General features: G+C 36.8%; 1 protein-coding gene across 1 annotated transcript in view; it reads left to right on the top strand.

Annotated features, from left to right (window-relative positions):
• Positions 1–16,557, top strand: part of trip10a (thyroid hormone receptor interactor 10a) — a 77,710-nt gene that overhangs the window by 41,810 nt on the left and 19,343 nt on the right. Inside the window, exons 6-10 of the mRNA XM_057860990.1 lie at positions 881–985; positions 1,221–1,349; positions 3,553–3,699; positions 3,781–3,969; positions 12,252–12,416. Coding sequence (XP_057716973.1) covers positions 881–985; positions 1,221–1,349; positions 3,553–3,699; positions 3,781–3,969; positions 12,252–12,416 — 735 coding nt within the window. The remainder of the gene's footprint in view (positions 1–880; positions 986–1,220; positions 1,350–3,552; positions 3,700–3,780; positions 3,970–12,251; positions 12,417–16,557) is intronic.

The following is a 16,557-nucleotide window of genomic DNA, read 5'->3' as shown; positions in this document are numbered from 1 at the left end:
GGCTGCAAGTGCAATTTTGTTATTGCCACCAACTGTTATGTGCCACAAGTAAGTAACAGGTGCAGAAGTATCTCATGGTTTTTCAAAGGGTGGCAATACTTTTGTCTGGCCCATTTTTGGAATTTTGTGTAAAATGATAATGATTTAATTTTTTTCCCATTCGTGTTTGTATTTTTTCATTGCAAGAAAAATAAGTGAAGATATTCCTCCCAAAGTATTTGTAATTGCAGTCATTTTCTGGGAGAAATGGAGCATTATCTGACAGAATTGCAGCGTTGCCAACACTTTTGGCCAGCAGTGTAAAAACCAGTAAATTTTCTTTTATTTTTAAAAACAATTATCTATTGTATTGTCTAAGTTCTTCAATGAAAAAAGAAAATTGTAAGTATTGTTTATTTTTGTATATTTATTCCATTTTGATTTTGATTAAAAAAAATATTGTTACACAATTTTTTTCATATAAATGTATCTTATTTTTTTAATAAAAAAATTGAAAAAGTGGGGGGAAAAAATACCTTTTTAATTTTTTTTGTTATTTGATTACAAAAGAAAACACAGTAAATGTCTTTATTTTCGTATGTTCATTTTTAGTTTGGATTTTTTAAAATTTCTTGTTTAAAATTTAAATAAAATGTTTATTTTCTTCTATTTTTTTAAAAGGAGGAAAGTGTAAATATTACTTCTGCAGTCATCGATCTTTCATTACGCGGACAATAGAAATTTTACAAAAATGTTATTTTGGTAAGAAACATGACATCGACACACAGATTAATTTCAATGGCCACGAAAAATGATTGAGCGGGCCATGTTTGCCCCCCCCTTTCCTCGAGTTTGTCACCAGTTTTCTAAATATTCTTTTTCTCTCTTGTCCTCTTTCCAGAGTAAAAAGCGCTTTGAGCGGGAGTGGCGAGAAGCGGAACGTGCGGCCCAGAGTGCGGATAAGACGGACCAGGACATAAATGCAACCAAGGCAGATGTTGAAAAGGTAAAATCTATTTTTAAATCATCTGTTTAACCCTTTAAGACGTTGATAGACATCCAGTCATCCTTCTGCTGTGAATTGAAGTGAGTTTCTCACTAGTAAATGTCCGATCCATATGAACCAACCCCCCCACTTCAAATTGGTCGGACGTTTGTATCGTCTTCAATGAGTTAATTTGAAATTTGAGGTTGAACGTGCACCACCTGATGATTCTCTTCTGTTTGCTCTCATTTCTAAGGCGAAGCAACAAGCTCACATGCGAGCGCATGTTGCGGAGGAGTGTAAAAATGACTACGCCGCTCAACTCCAAAAGTTCAACAAGGAACAGAAACAGTTTTATTTCACCGATATGCCACTCATCTTTAATGTAAGTTATATCACTGCTGCCCAGTACGCGAGCCATAGCCATAATTCTACCTGTCAGGAAAGATAATGTACGGTTTTGAGGTATTTTAATGCACCATTAATATCAATAGAAGAGGGGTGGGATCAGGCCCATCGCATCATTTTATGTGCATGGCACACATCAGCATCGGCTTCATGCTTTTTGCTAAAATAAAAGTTAGATACAATCGCTATAATACAGAAACACTGATCTATAAGCAAAATGATTCCTGGATAGAAGTGAAACTTTACTAAATTTGGGTCTCTAAAAAGAAAAGCAGAGTTGTCAGGTATAAGACGGAGGAAGCAGTTGCGTATCGCAGACACAGGATTTTATTGATGTTGACAGGCAAAGAAAAGAATCAGGTCAAGCGGTAATGGCTAGTTGGCATGCGTATGCTGAATCGCTGACGACCTGACACTGAATGCTGTGTGTTCGTGCCTTATATACTCTTCTCAGTTGTTCTTCGTGACATATTAAAGAGTACACAGTCCTTGTGACGAAAGCTTTGTGATGCATGAGTGATGCAATATGCTGGTACATTGGTACATGACAGTGTGGCAATTGGTTAGTTTTTGAGTTGCACTATGTGGCTGAAATGCGAAAATCCAAGCAATTTAGGCGAAAATGGGTATTAACTGAAATTGAAATGGTTAATTCTGGGTAAACATACCTCGCTGACAAAAATGTCTACCATTTCAGAATATAATTGTATAAGCAAGACTTTGACATAAATGCTGTTTTTAAAGTATAGTAGTACCTCTGCATACGAATTTGTTCCAGGACCTGGTTTGTAAGTCGAAATGGTCGTTTGTCGAGCAGGATTTTCCCCGTAAGAAGACATCAGCAGAAGTGAGACTTTATTAAATTTAGGTCACTAAAAAGAAAAGCAAAGTGTCATTAGTTAGTTTTTGAGTTGTTGTATGAGGCCGAAATGTTAAAGACCAAGCAATTTAGGCGAAAATGAGTATTAATTCAAATGGAAATGGTTATTTCTGGGTAAGCATATCTCCCTAAAAAAATCTATACCATTTCAGTAGTACCTCTACATACGAATTTGTTCCAGGACCTGGTCGAATGTCGAGCAGGATTTTCCCATAAGAATACATCACAATTTGATTAATTTGTTCCACAAAAACCTACACTAAATTGTAATTACTGCTGGTACAATTACACATAGCAAATTAAATACAGAGAGAGAGAGAGAGAGAGAGATACAATTACACATAGCAAATTAGAGAGAGAGAGAGCGAGAGAATAATTAAATGATTTAAACGAGATATAATTGTGTACTTTTTGTTTCGATCCAAAAAGAGATATGATTGTGTACTTTTTGTTTCGATCCAAAAACTCCGGTTAGCATGAATAACAGTGTCAAGACACAGCTATGAAAGGCCACAGCCGTACTTTTGGGGGATTTTATGGGTGAAACACGGTAGTATAACAAGGGTCGCAAATCACAAACATGAAGACTGGTGGTGATTTTCTTTTTTTAAATATTTACCCTTTTAAACCTTTTTTTTTTTCAATTTTTCTTTGTTTGGATCAATTAATTATCATTTAAAATATTGGCGAAAATGTGACAGTAACAAAAAAATACAATTAAGCGATAATTAAGAGGTAGATATCTGTGACCTCTTTACACACACTATTTTTTTCTTTGTGACGTAATTTGTTCAAAATAATTTTTTTTAAGTCGTTTTTTTAAAACTAAAAATAAGACGTCAATTAATGATTCTAAGCTAAAAAGGATAGACATTTCGAATAATAAATATAATTACTTCTTTTCATGGCTGGGTTGAAACAAAAGCGGTTGCTCGGTGTCTGTAAACTGGGGACTCCAGGGTAAAACTGACAAATTAAAAATAGTTTGGGGGCTTAATTTGCCATGAAACTGCTATGGCAGCATATAGACATATTGTTCGATCAAACACAACAGTTTATTTTAAAGAGGGGTGCGAGAGCAGAAACTGCTCTTTCAGCCTTGTCTGTGTTTTCCGCCACATAGAGGTACCACTGTAATATACATACATACATAAACATGGGTTTGGCCAACCCACCGAAGGTAAAACGTATAAAGGCAAAGCTATGTTATTTTTGTTTTATTTTCATAAGTCGTCTATTCTCGCATCACAAAAAACATTATTTTAAAAGTTGTAAAAGCTGATTTTGATTTGTGAATCAGAAAATGCAAGAGCTGGACGAGCGTCGAATGCGAAAGTTGGCGCAGGGCTACATCCTGTTCTCAGACACAGAGAAGCAGGTGATGCCCATCATTGGCAAGTGCCTGGAGGGCATCACCAAAGCTGGCACGAACGTCAACGAGAAAAATGTGAGTCACTTGCGCGTTGTATCAGTTTTAAACAAGCGCGGGACCGTAACTGCTGTATTTCTCTCGCGCTTTGCCATTCAGGACACGTTGGTGGTCATCGAGCAGAACAAGTCGGGCTTTGAACGTCCTGGCGACGTAGAGTTTGAGGACTACAGTCAGGGCATCAATAGGGCGTCCTCGGACAGCAGTCTGGGCTCGCCCAAGGGCCCCATTGACCTTTTGGGCAAGAACAAAAGCAAAAACTTTTGGCTTTTCAGCAAAAAGACCAAGGTAGGATTTTGCATGTCAACATTCATTACTACAAACAGGTGGCTCTTGATAAATTTGAATATCCTCTGACACCATACATAATGTGACATATTTTAATTATAGCTTTCAATTGAACACCTGAGTAAGTCCAATTTGTGTATAAAGGGTTTGAAAGAAAATGGATAGGGATTATATACTTTTTATTATTTATTCTTTCACTTTTTCATTTGAACAAATGTCATATATGAACTTTTCTTCAATATTCCAATTTATTAAAATACACCTGTATATATAAAACATGAATGCAGTAGCAAAGCAATCGACTAGTGCAGGGGTGTCAAACATCTGTGTCGCGGGCCACATGGTAGTTACCGTTTCATTTGGAGTTCCAACTCCGGCTGTCTAATTATTCGACAGGTATTTAGTAGTCGATGAATTGTTTAGAGACGTTGTTGACCTCAAAATTATGGAGGACCAAAGCTGCCAAAATAAATACATAAGTGAATGAATCAATAAAGTGAAAATAAAAAATACTGTAGATAAAAAAAAAAAAAAGATTCAAACATTACAAATATGTAAATAAATACAAGTACAAAGATGAATGAGTGAATACAAAAATACATTTGGAAATAAATATAAAAATAAATATATCAATTGAATTAAATATCAATCAGTGAATGAAAGCGCTTTGCTCCTGTATTTATTTTTGTCAGCGTGAACATTCAGAAAGAAATGTTATTTAAATGAAGGCGCCGTCCTATGTGTGCCTTGGGTTGAACTGTTTGCCTGTTGGTTGGTTATGGTGTTATGCTAATGCTATGTAGACGGTAACGGCTAGCACGACACAAGCATGGATGCTATTTTCTTATGAATTCGAGTGAACATTAACTGCAAATGCTAACTGGCAACGTTACACGTTGTCTGCAACAACTGGCATTGGTTTATCATTAGTTTTTGTGATGACAATAATATTAAGTCAACCGATCTGTACTTTTTGTTTTACTTGGTCATGTACAAGCAGGCATTTCCTAGTCGATCACTGCACTTGTATTTTGAATGGCAAATAATTGAATAGTTCAATGCAGAACCATGTGGAAATAGTTTCGACACTCTCTGATCTCACTTCAGTTGGTCACGTGGTTCACGTAGGCGTGAATAGTTCAAAGCACAAGCAGCTTTGTAATGGTTTTTGATGGAACTGAATGCGGTAATTGCGGCATTTATGTCAAAAATGGATCAAATTAAGTGCCTAAGTACTTGTTTGATTATCTTATTGGGGTCTGACCTTGTTGAAGCGAGGTTTGGAACTATTCGAGGCTCCGCTACCTGGAAGTCAAATCGTATAATATAAATATAATATAAAATTTGTATTTCCCCATTTGTTTTTATATTTTAATTTTTGAATCTTACTTCTTATTTTTATATTTTATTTTCACTTTTATTTATTCATTTAAAATTTTAACAGCTTCGGTCTGCCATACCAAATTGTCGGTTTGACACCTGTGAACTAGTGGGTTAATCCTTGCATGGCAGGCCGAGCCAGGACGGACATGACTCCCGTTCACGCCCTCTAAAGCGCCACAGCACGCATCTCTTTTATTATTACGGCCTATTGCATCCAATGGACTGTTTCTAGAACCCCCTCCCTCTTTGCATGAGTGACCCCCCCCCCCCCCCCCCCTTAACCCCTCCCTCTTTGCGCACAGGTCAACCGGCAGTCAAGCGTTGTGCTGCGCTTGTGCTTTCAGCGGCACAGGACCCGAACAACATTGAATTTTTCCTCGGCGGGCATCCCCAAACACACTGCTTCCATTATACTTGGCGCTACAATCGCAAGCATTGTGAGGACAAGCCGCAATGTTATTTGCCGGGTCAGGAAAACTGGAATCGGGTCAACTGGCGCTTTTGGTTACCTTTGCCAAGTGTAAAAGCGCTTGGCTGTGTTTGGTGCGTTCCTTAGCAGGGACTTTGAGAACTCAATTTGCGACTGCCAATAACATTTAAAAAAAAAAAAAAAATATATATATATATATATATATATAGATAGATGGAAAACACTCAGGTGACTTGTAGTTATATTGTGACTTATTTACAGACGCCAATTTTGTCATTGTGACGTAATTTGTTTAAAATTTTAAAATATGCGAGTGAATGATTTTTAAGTCATTTTTGTTTTTCTGAACTAAATATTAGACATCAATGAATGATTCTAAGCTAAAAATGACAGATATTTCAAACAAGAAATATAATTACTTCTTTTTATGGCAAGGCTGAAACAAAAGCAGTTACGCAACGTCTGTAAACGGGGGTTTCCAGGGTAAAACGGACAAATTAAAAATAATTTGGGGGCTTAATGCGCCATGAATCTGCTATGGCAGCATATAGACATATTGTTCTTTCAAACACCACAGTTCTTTTGGCTTAAAATACAGCAGTTTATTTTAAAGAGCGGTGCAAGAGCAGAAACTACTTTTTCAGCTTTGTGTTTTCCGCCATATATATATATATATATATATATATATATATATTTTTTAATTTGTTACCAGTAAGTTTGCATTGTGTTTACCATGCATCATCACTGTCTACAGCAGTGGAGTGGAAGGGCATAGATTTACAATCATGTGACTCTTCATCCTAAGAAATTAAATGAGTATCACTAGTAGACCTCCAATCCATTTGAAGAGGTATGGTGACAACCCTCCTTCAAATGGAGTGGACATATATTGGTATCAATGGCAGCCAATGAGCTAAATACGATGGGGTGGATAAATTTTAGAGTTGTATTGGGAGCCAGAGTTTATTTCTTATGGATATGCCCCAAAACCATCAGGAAGTGACCCAGAAATCAACGGGAAGTGACCCCAAAAAACAGAAAGTCACCCAGACATCATCTGAAATCAACAGAAAGTGACCATTAATGAACAAGACGTCACTCATAAATGGCCCAAAATCAACAGAAATGACCTGGAATTACACTTAAATCTACATGAAGGGACTCAAAATCAGCAGTAAGTGACCAAAATCAACAAGAAGTAACCAAAATAAACCAGGAAGTCACTCATAAGGGAAATCAGCAATCGGTGGTCACATTTATAAACAATGTGAGGCATGCTTCCAGTCCCCCTGTAGCCGGTTCCTCATGTCTCTCTCTACCTACACAGGGAAAAAAAAGAAGAGAGAGATGTAGGAAATGAAGACATACAAGCATCTCTAACTGACATTGAACAGTTCTGTACATTGTACAGTTGACCAAATGTTGACCTAATGTCTTACAGTGTTCATTGCAGAGAAGTCTCTCCTACAGTTCACTGTTGAGATGGGCACTGTCAATGCAATGGCTCAAGCAAGGGTACAGCCCTCCCCATTCATCAGTCAGTGACGCCATCTTTGCCATTATGCTGACCTGGTCCATATTCTGAGACACATTCAATGGATTAGCCATTAGGACTACGCTGTTTCAATCCCATGTTTTCACAGATTACATTAAATCAATTCAATTCAAGTTAAAACTGAAGTGTTTGTGGGCGTTACTTTTCAAATTGTTTTAAAGTTACTCCCGAGAAATGGCATTTTCTAGTTAATTTAGTTTTTTATTAACATTGTATTCAAATATAATTATTCATAAAAAAAGTATCCTAAAAATATAATCATAATTTATGATAAGTCATTGGCGGCAGTAGAAGTCCAATCAATTTGAAGTGGGAGTGCTCATTCACTGCTAACCCTCCCACTTAAAATGCATTGGATCTCTACTAATGACACTCATTTCAATTCAGAGCAGAAGGATGACTGGACACCACATGATTGGACGTCGGTCATCGTCACTGGCCCTGAAAGAGTTATTAATCAATGAGGGCGTGAAGAGTCACTCGCACTAAGAGGTTTTTAAGCTGGTCACGAGTAGTCACCACTACATGCGCCCCCTCCATTTTTTTTCACACCACTAAAAGATCCCCTCTGTATTCCCTGTTTGCTTATTCAACGCCTCTCTCCTCTCAGCATGTCTTCCCAGGCTGCGCTAGGCCGTGCATGTGCGTGTGTTGAGCGCGAGTTGAGTGCGTGTGTGCTGCTGCGTGTCATCAGTCATGCTCTCCCAATTAGGCATGCAGCTCGATGAATAGCAGGCTCACTCAAAAGGGACTTTTTGGGTATAAGCCTCACCCCCTTGGCTTTAATGGTTCCATGCCACACCAATTTTCTTTTAGTTTTTTTTTTTTTTCTGTAATGCCCTTTTATTGTGTTTATAAGATCACTTGTAATGGAAATATCCAAAGCGATCTTTGTCAGTCCAAAATATTGGGCGGGTGAGATGTCAGAATTTGAATCAAGAAATAAGCTTTACTGTAGTTATATGCTACATTTTAGCGTCTGTGGTAAATACAGTACATACATAAGCAGGGGTGGAAAGTAGCAACATTACATTTACTTTCCAGACTGTAACTAAGTTGTTTATTTGTGTAACTCGTAGGTTTTGAGTATTTTTTAATCAGTAATTTTAATATGTACAGTGGTATGAAAAAGTATGTGAACCTTTTGGAATTTCTCCCATTTGTGCATAAAATCACCATCAAATGTGGTCTGATCTTTGTCAAAATCACACAGATGAAAATACAGTGTCTGCTTTAACTAAAACCACCCAAACATTCAAGGTTTTCATATTTTAATGAGGATAGTATGCAACCAATGACAGAAATAAGTTAGTGAACCATCACATTTAATATTTTGTGTGCCCTCCCCTCCTTTGGCAGCAATAACTTCAACCAGATGCCTCCTGCAGCTGCAGATCAGTCTGGCACATCCATCAGGACTAATCTTGCCCCATTCTTCTCTACAAAACTGCTGTAGTTCAGTCAGATTCCTGGTATCTTTGGCATGAATCGCTGTCTTTAGGTCATGCCACAGCATCTCAATGGGATTCAAATCTGGAATTTGACTTGGCTACTCCAGAACGTGTATTTTGTTCTTCTGAAACCATTCTGAAGTTGATTTACATCTGTGTTTTGAATCATTGTCTTGTTGCAGCATCCATCCTCTTCTAAGCTTCAACTGTCTGACAGACGGCCTCAGGTTTTCCTGCAAAACATCCTGATAAATTCAAAAGTTTATTATTCCATTAATGATTGCAAGTTGTCCAGGCCCTGAGGCAGCAAAACAGCCCCAAATTATGGTACTCCCTCCACCATGCTTCACGGTGGGGATGAGGTGTTGATGTCGGTGAGCTGTTCTATTTTTCCTCGTTGTGTGTTACACCCAAACAATTCAACTTTGGTTTCATCAGTCCACAAAATATTTTGCCAAAACTTCTGTGGAGTGTCCAAGTGCCTTTTTGCAAACATTGAAACAACAATGTATTTTTTTAGACTGCAGTGGCTTCCTCCGTGGAGTCCTCTCATGAACACCTTCTTGGCCATTGTTTTACATACAGTTGATGTGTGCACATAGATATTGGACTGTGCCAGTGATTTCTGTAAGTCTTTAGCAGACACTCTAGGGTACTTTTTTTTACCTCTCTGAGTATTCTGCACTGAACTCTTGGCGTCATCTTTGATGGACGGCCACTCTTTGGGAGAGAAGCAAGAGTGCCAAACTCTCTCCATTTGTAGACAACTTCTCTGACTGTCGATTAATGAACATCCAGACTTTTCGAGATGTTCTTCTTCTATCCTTTCCCAGCTTTTTACAAATCAACAATCATTGATCGCAGGTCTTTGGACAGCTCTATTGACTGAGCCATGATGCACATCAGACAATGCTTCTCATCAAGACAAATCTTACCAGGTGTGTGTTTTATGGTGGGCAGGTCAGCTTTAAACCACTCATCAGTGATTGGACACACACCTGACTTAAAATGTTTGGTAAAAATTGATTTCAATTGCTCTTAAAGTCTCCTTAGGCAGAGGGTTCACTGAATTATCCCCCCCCCCCCCGTCATTGTTTGCATGCTATCCTCATTGAAATATGAGAACCTATAAATGTTTGGGTGGTTTTAGTTAAAGCAGGCACTGTATTTTCATCTGTGTGATTTTGACAAAGATCAGATCACATTTGATGGTGATTTTATGCACAAATGGGAGAAATTCCAAAAAGTTGATACTTTTTTCATACCAAAGTAAGTACACAACTGACAAGCTGAATTTTAATCTAGCTCACGGACTTTCTGTGCTTTTATATAAAATATAACTATCATATGTTCATTCATTCATTCATTCATTTTCCGTGCCGCTTATCTTCACGAGGGTCACGGGGTGCCAATCCCAGCTAACTGCGGGCAGGAGGTGAGGTACACCGAGCAAGCCAATCGCAGGTCACAAGGAGATGAACAACCATTCGCGCACACACTCATACCTCAGGACAATTTAGAGCAGCGGTCTCAAACCGACTCCACAAAGGGCCGCAGTGGGTCCTGGTTTTTGTTCCAACAGATCCAGCACAAACAGTTCAACCAATGAGGTTTCTACTAACATAAGCAGCACCTGATTGCAATCAACTGATTACACTTGTAAGAAACCAGATTGGTGAAAAGGTATTTGTCTCGTTTGGTTGGAATGAAATCCAGTACCCCCCTGCGGCCCTTTGAGGACCGGTTTGAGACCACTGATTTAGAGTGTTCGATCAGCCTAACTACAATATGTTATGCTAATAATAAGAGATATTCAATATGCGGGACCCTTAATTACCCTCCTGTATTTAGAGTGCCGTTACTCTCACCATAATACCTTGATGCCTGAATTCACATTGAATTCATTCATTCGCTCCTCTGAGTCAAAATGAATTAGAAGTCTAGAGCCGTCGATGGATGCTTTTAATATACATATATATTATATATATTTATAATTCTTCTTTTACAAACCATATGTGCCTGGGCTGACAGTGAATGAGTAAAAAATATACATCCAAAAGCATTGGGGGAAATACATACGTACATGAAGAAAAAAAAGAAAAGAAAATTAAATTGAAAAAATACAACTAAAAATTGGAAATCCGAAAAATATAAAAAATGGATAAAATAAATAGAAACTATAGGAAATTCATAAAAAAAAAAAAAAAATCTAATTGTTTTTGGAGAAAAAAAATCTATACACATAAAAGCATTTTTTATTATATATTTTTAAAATTAATATTTTTCAAACAAATTTCCTTTTTTTTTTTGTCTTATTTTGATTTATTTTAATTAATGATTTTCATTGTTTTAGCTGTACTTTTCAATTCCAATTTTTGAGCTTAAGTATTCTGACGTTTTCTGTATATTTGTTAAATGTAAATTCAGGCATCAAGGAGTTAAATAGAGTGTTTGATTTTCCTCATCGAGGCCGCTCACACACACTTAAATTTAATGAATGAATAGACATTTCTTGTTTTGGAAACTTGTATCAATTAGGACGTTTTTTACACTCACAGAATGTGATAATTTATGTTAGAAATGCTGCCACCTAGGGGAGAACTATATGTCAAACTAAAGAACTGGTGAATCGAAGTGAATTTATTGCTAATTTATTGCAAATAATGGATTTTTTTTTTTTTTTTACACAATCATGAATTTGCATATGAAAATAAATAAGACACAACAATGATAATTACATGACATGAAACTTTATAAATTAACACCTCAGCTCGACTATAAAGTAGTTTAGAAATAACAATCCAAAACAAAGTGCTGTACATCAGCATAAAAGCAAGAGGTATAAAAAAAAAAATATATATATATATAAAAAGACTTTAAGACATCTGTACATCGGAAGAAAACAAGCATATGAATAAAAAACAATAAAAAAAAGCACTAAAACGTCAAATGCAATATCTTTTTTATGTGCTTGCAAATTGACATATGAACTTATTTGGTTTCAACATTAGATCAGATTTACCTGATTATAATAGTAAATTTCTGGAACTCAAAATGATGTAGTTGCTCACATCCCAGAGCTTTCTTCCCTCAAGCTGATTGCAAGTTTATAATATCCATTCAAGTTTTTGGTATGACATAATTCTGATTTGAACCTTTTACATAATACAAGAACAGTTATGTCCAGCCTCCTGTAGTAGATGAGTGTGACTGCAGGTGTTGGGCTGCTGCTGCTACTGTTGCTGCTAAGAAGAGGGATGCTTTTGCTGCCACGCTGTCAATGTTGTCGTCTCGCTTCATGTTGTGCTTTAAGGTGTTGACGGTGTCTTTTTCTTTCTCTTGTCACCTTGTGTTGTCTCCTTATTTTCCCGCAACTCCATCCCCTTCTCTTCCATCTCTCACCCACCCTGTTATACATCGACCCGGCTGTCTCCTGCTGTTCCCCGATCTTGCCCTTTCCCAGCTCTCCCCGTCCACGCTCCCACCTTTCTCGACCCCTCCTGCCCCCTCGCCCGTTAACGGACCCTCGTCCCCCAAGTTTGGCCGGGACCCCCTGTCGTACTGTTTGAAGGAGATCAATAAGACAGTCAAACCCAGAATCTCGTCCTTCCGCACACTCAGGAGATCGGTGAGTCCTTCCCGCGAGGAGAGCCGCTCACCCGCTGGTGTCTGCAAAAGCCTTTTTTTTTTTTTTTTTTTTAACCTAAGCACCACTTTTTTCTTGTTGTTTCCACAAGCTGAACAGATCATTTCTATATATACACAGTGTTTTTTGTGTGTGTATTGAAGATTTTGAATTGTTGTATCATAGTGGCATAATTCAATATTGAATTGGTCCCATACGATATAACGATATATTTCACCAAAACAATGTTAAACTTTCTGTTGACATTTGATACACGTCTATTGCCATTATCGCCATTAGTAGACCTGTTACCGCAATGCACATTTTGGCCAGCAATGGCTCCTATTTTGCGCTGACTTGCTAGATTGATGGTATTCCACATGCCAAGGTATTACAACAATCGGCCTCAAGATTATGGAGGACCAGGGGTGCAAAAATGAAATAAATAAATTAGAGCTGTCCCGACTAGTCGACATAGTCGACGTCATCGATGACGTAAATCCGTCGACGAGCACAACATCCCGTCGACGGTTAATGAAGGGTTAAAAAAAAATACATGCGTGGAAAGTTCAGAATGTCGGATGCTCTGTATGCAAGCGGGGAAAGCGCCACAAACCCAAAAAAAGCGCACCAGAGTGTCCAAAAAATTGACTTATTTCAAAGAAACAACGGAGGGTACACTCTTCTGTCCTGTCTGTTAAATGCCAAGCTTGGCTGCAGGTCAGCCGTGAATAAACACCTCAAGCGCCGTCACCGTTTGTAATTTTTTTCTTTTTTTTTCTTCTTTTTTTTGTACACCAGAGGGTGCTGTCGCCTTACTGAATAATAACGTTTCATTGACAATGGGCCCATAGTGCTATTAGTATTGTCCTTAATGCTAACTGAAAGGTTTATTTCATGTTATGGTTTATTTTATGGTATAGAAAATTATATAAGGTTAAAAGGTCATAAATATATACAGTATATACAGTGATTGCACTCAAGGGAGAGATTGTCAATGATAAGGTAATAAATTAAGGTAAAGGCAATTCACTGATATATAAATAAGGTTTAAAAGGAAAAAGGTGAAAAGTTTTTGTTAATTTCTTATTGTGTTGTTTTATTTGTGTGCACCATAGCTCTTACAGTGTGATTACATCAAGGATGGAATAAAAGTTGTAAACCATCAGTTTAAGAGACCACCTTTTCAATCAGGGATGCTACACTAGTAAATTCTATCAGCATTTGAACTAATTGTTTATTTGTAATTTATTATTATTTATGTGTTTATTTGTACTTTAATAAATAATTTAAGTGTTCCAATATGTTTTTTGTGAATTGATAAGCGTCAACAAAAATTTCATTGCTAAATTAGTAAACAAAAACAATTTTTTTTTTTTTTTTAAAATTATTAGATTAGTCGACTAATCGTAAAAATAGTCGGCTGACTAATCGGGAGAAAATTAGTCGTTTGGGACAGCCCTAAAATAAATACACAAATAAATAATTAAAAGTGATAAAATGCTTTTATTTCAATATTTATTTCAACATTATTTATTTCAATTTTTATTTCCATTTTTATTTCAACACTTATTTATTCCATTATATATTTATTTCATTTTTTTATTCATTTATTTCATTATTTCAACATTTTTTTAATTTCACTTTTTATTCATTTAATTCTTGCACTCTTGTTCCCTGTGTGGCCACATGAAACAAATTTATGTCATTGGCTCATCAAAGTCAGAGGGCATGCATGAACTAGGCGGGGTTTGAGTTGATGAGTCAAGTTACATGGCTCCTTCCCAACATGGCAACGATTGCTGAGGTTCTGCATCAGCTTTCTCGGATTTAATAACAGACATGTTAAACCTAGAAGAACAGCATATGGCTAACACAACACAGCGGTTTATCGTGAGCGAGAGCTCATCGAAGGAGCACTAGCTTGACTCCAGAGCCAAGTAGCTAGACTCGTGCAACTCAAACCCCACCTAGTTCACGCCCGCCCACCGAGTTTGAGGAGCCAATGAGAGATAAAATTATTTCTTGCAGCCACATGGGGAACAAGAGTGCAAGAATGAAATAAATAAATGTTAAAATAAATGAATAAAAATAGAAATATATATTGGAATAAATAAATAGATGTTAAAATAAATAAAAATGGAAAAAAAATTGAAATAAAAATTGAAATAATTAAATAAAAAAATGTAATATATGAATAAGTGAAAAATATAAATATTCAAAATAAGCATTGAAATAAATAAATCTAAATTGAAATGAATAAATAATGAAATAGAAGAATTTTAATGACACTTTTCATTATTTAATTGTGGCTTTATTTACATTTTTGCACTCCTGGTCCTCCATACAAGATGTCCCTATCACAACTCAATAATTAGCCAATTGGCTCCCCCGCCAAATACACGAGTAATACATGCACAACAATAAAAAAAAAAAAAGCAACACACGTAATCCATATTTGTTACAATATTACGATATTATGCTGACTTAACATTTAGCAGTCTTGCAAAACAACTCGTCACAAGTATTGGTAGAGATGTGACCGAAAATTTGGAACCAAAAATAGCCGAAATGGCATTTTCGGTTGTTGGTTATAAGACCGAAAGTATACCACCAAATAGTGTAAAGAGCCATAGTCCTTTAGTGGTGACGTCATCAAAACACAGTGAGAAGCATAGCTACTGGCTCACAGCCAACATTCGTCCTTTTGGAAGTATTTTGAGGTATCAAAGAAATATATAAATGATTAAATGGAGGAAACTATAATGTATTTGCTTCATCGTTGTTACACGCATGTTCTGAAGTGGCTTTCCACTGATTTCCCACGCCACTTCGAGTACAGTGCATTTGAGCATTGGAGTTTAATCGACCTAACAGTATACAAATAGTATTTAAATGCATACATTTGCATTTGCTGTGATTTAGTACAATATGTTTATACCACGACCACTTCCTCTTCTTGTCACATTTTTTTCCCGAGACTTCCACACCCCCTCTGCCAGTAGCTGTTTTATCCGTCCGAGAGCGACTTCGCTCGGCTTCGTCGCCGCTAGAACTCTGCCCATTCGCCTGGCTCTTGATCGATTCCACTTGTTGCACAAGAAAACAGTCTTATTTTAAAGAGTAGGAGAGTTTGTAATAGCCTTGTAAAGAGCTTCTCTAGTTTTGGCGAGAACGGAATAGTTTTTTGTCGTTGTTGAGAACTACAGTTTCACACAAATGTACAGTACTGTGCAAAAGTTTTAGGCAGGACACCTGCCTAAAACCTTTGCACAGTACTGTATATATTTTTTTTAATTATTAAATTTATTAGTATCATGGAAGCTTCCACTTGGGGAAAATATATACATACAGTATATCCTGTATATACATAATATAAGAAAAATATACAGTACTGTGCATCGAGATCTCATTTATCTCAGCAATTGGAGGCGAGAGCCATTTTTCGAGTGTCCTAAACTTCCAAGAAAGCTCATTTATTATCATTGTTTCATTGGCCGCGATGCGTTGCTAGGCTATGACGATGTCGGCACCTCTGCTATAGGTTGCATTTAGAGTTTGCCAAAAAATGCTCACTGCCGCCGGGAACACACCTTCCCATAGAGTTTCAGAATCGGCACCTTTCAAATTAAATATTTTGAGTCTCCGGGGTTGTACAACTAATGCCAAGGCAACGGGCATTAATCAAAAAATAATGAAATAAAATCATTTAAAATAAATGATGAACGAAATGCATGTGTTTTTTTCTCGTTTTTTTCGGCCAAGTGTTTCCAATATTTTTTTGATTTCGGCCAAGAATTTTGCTTTCCGTACATCCCTTACAATAAGATTGTTACATTTGAGCAATAGTATTCAACTGTGGTGCTTCACACAAGTTTTAGGTTGCAGCATGACTTGATACATTTAACATTTGTGGCACATCGGTTTAATGTTAATTCAAGTCGAGTGGGCAAAAAGCTGTCCTAACTGTTGCAAACTTTTTCACCAAATAATTCAAAACAAATGAATTATATCAATAATGTGACATAAAATGGCCACTATTAAAAAATATATATACAGTGATGAGCAGACGTATTTGCACTCCTTGTGATTTTGCAAGTTCACCCACTTAGTAAATAGGTAGAGGTCTGAAATTTCAATCATA

Source organism: Corythoichthys intestinalis, chromosome 16 (assembly GCF_030265065.1).
Source record: "Corythoichthys intestinalis isolate RoL2023-P3 chromosome 16, ASM3026506v1, whole genome shotgun sequence".
In the NCBI taxonomy this organism is placed as follows: Eukaryota; Metazoa; Chordata; class Actinopteri; order Syngnathiformes; family Syngnathidae; genus Corythoichthys; species Corythoichthys intestinalis.
The sequence above is the reverse complement of the archived record's forward strand: the minus strand, read 5'-3'. Positions and strand labels throughout refer to the sequence as shown.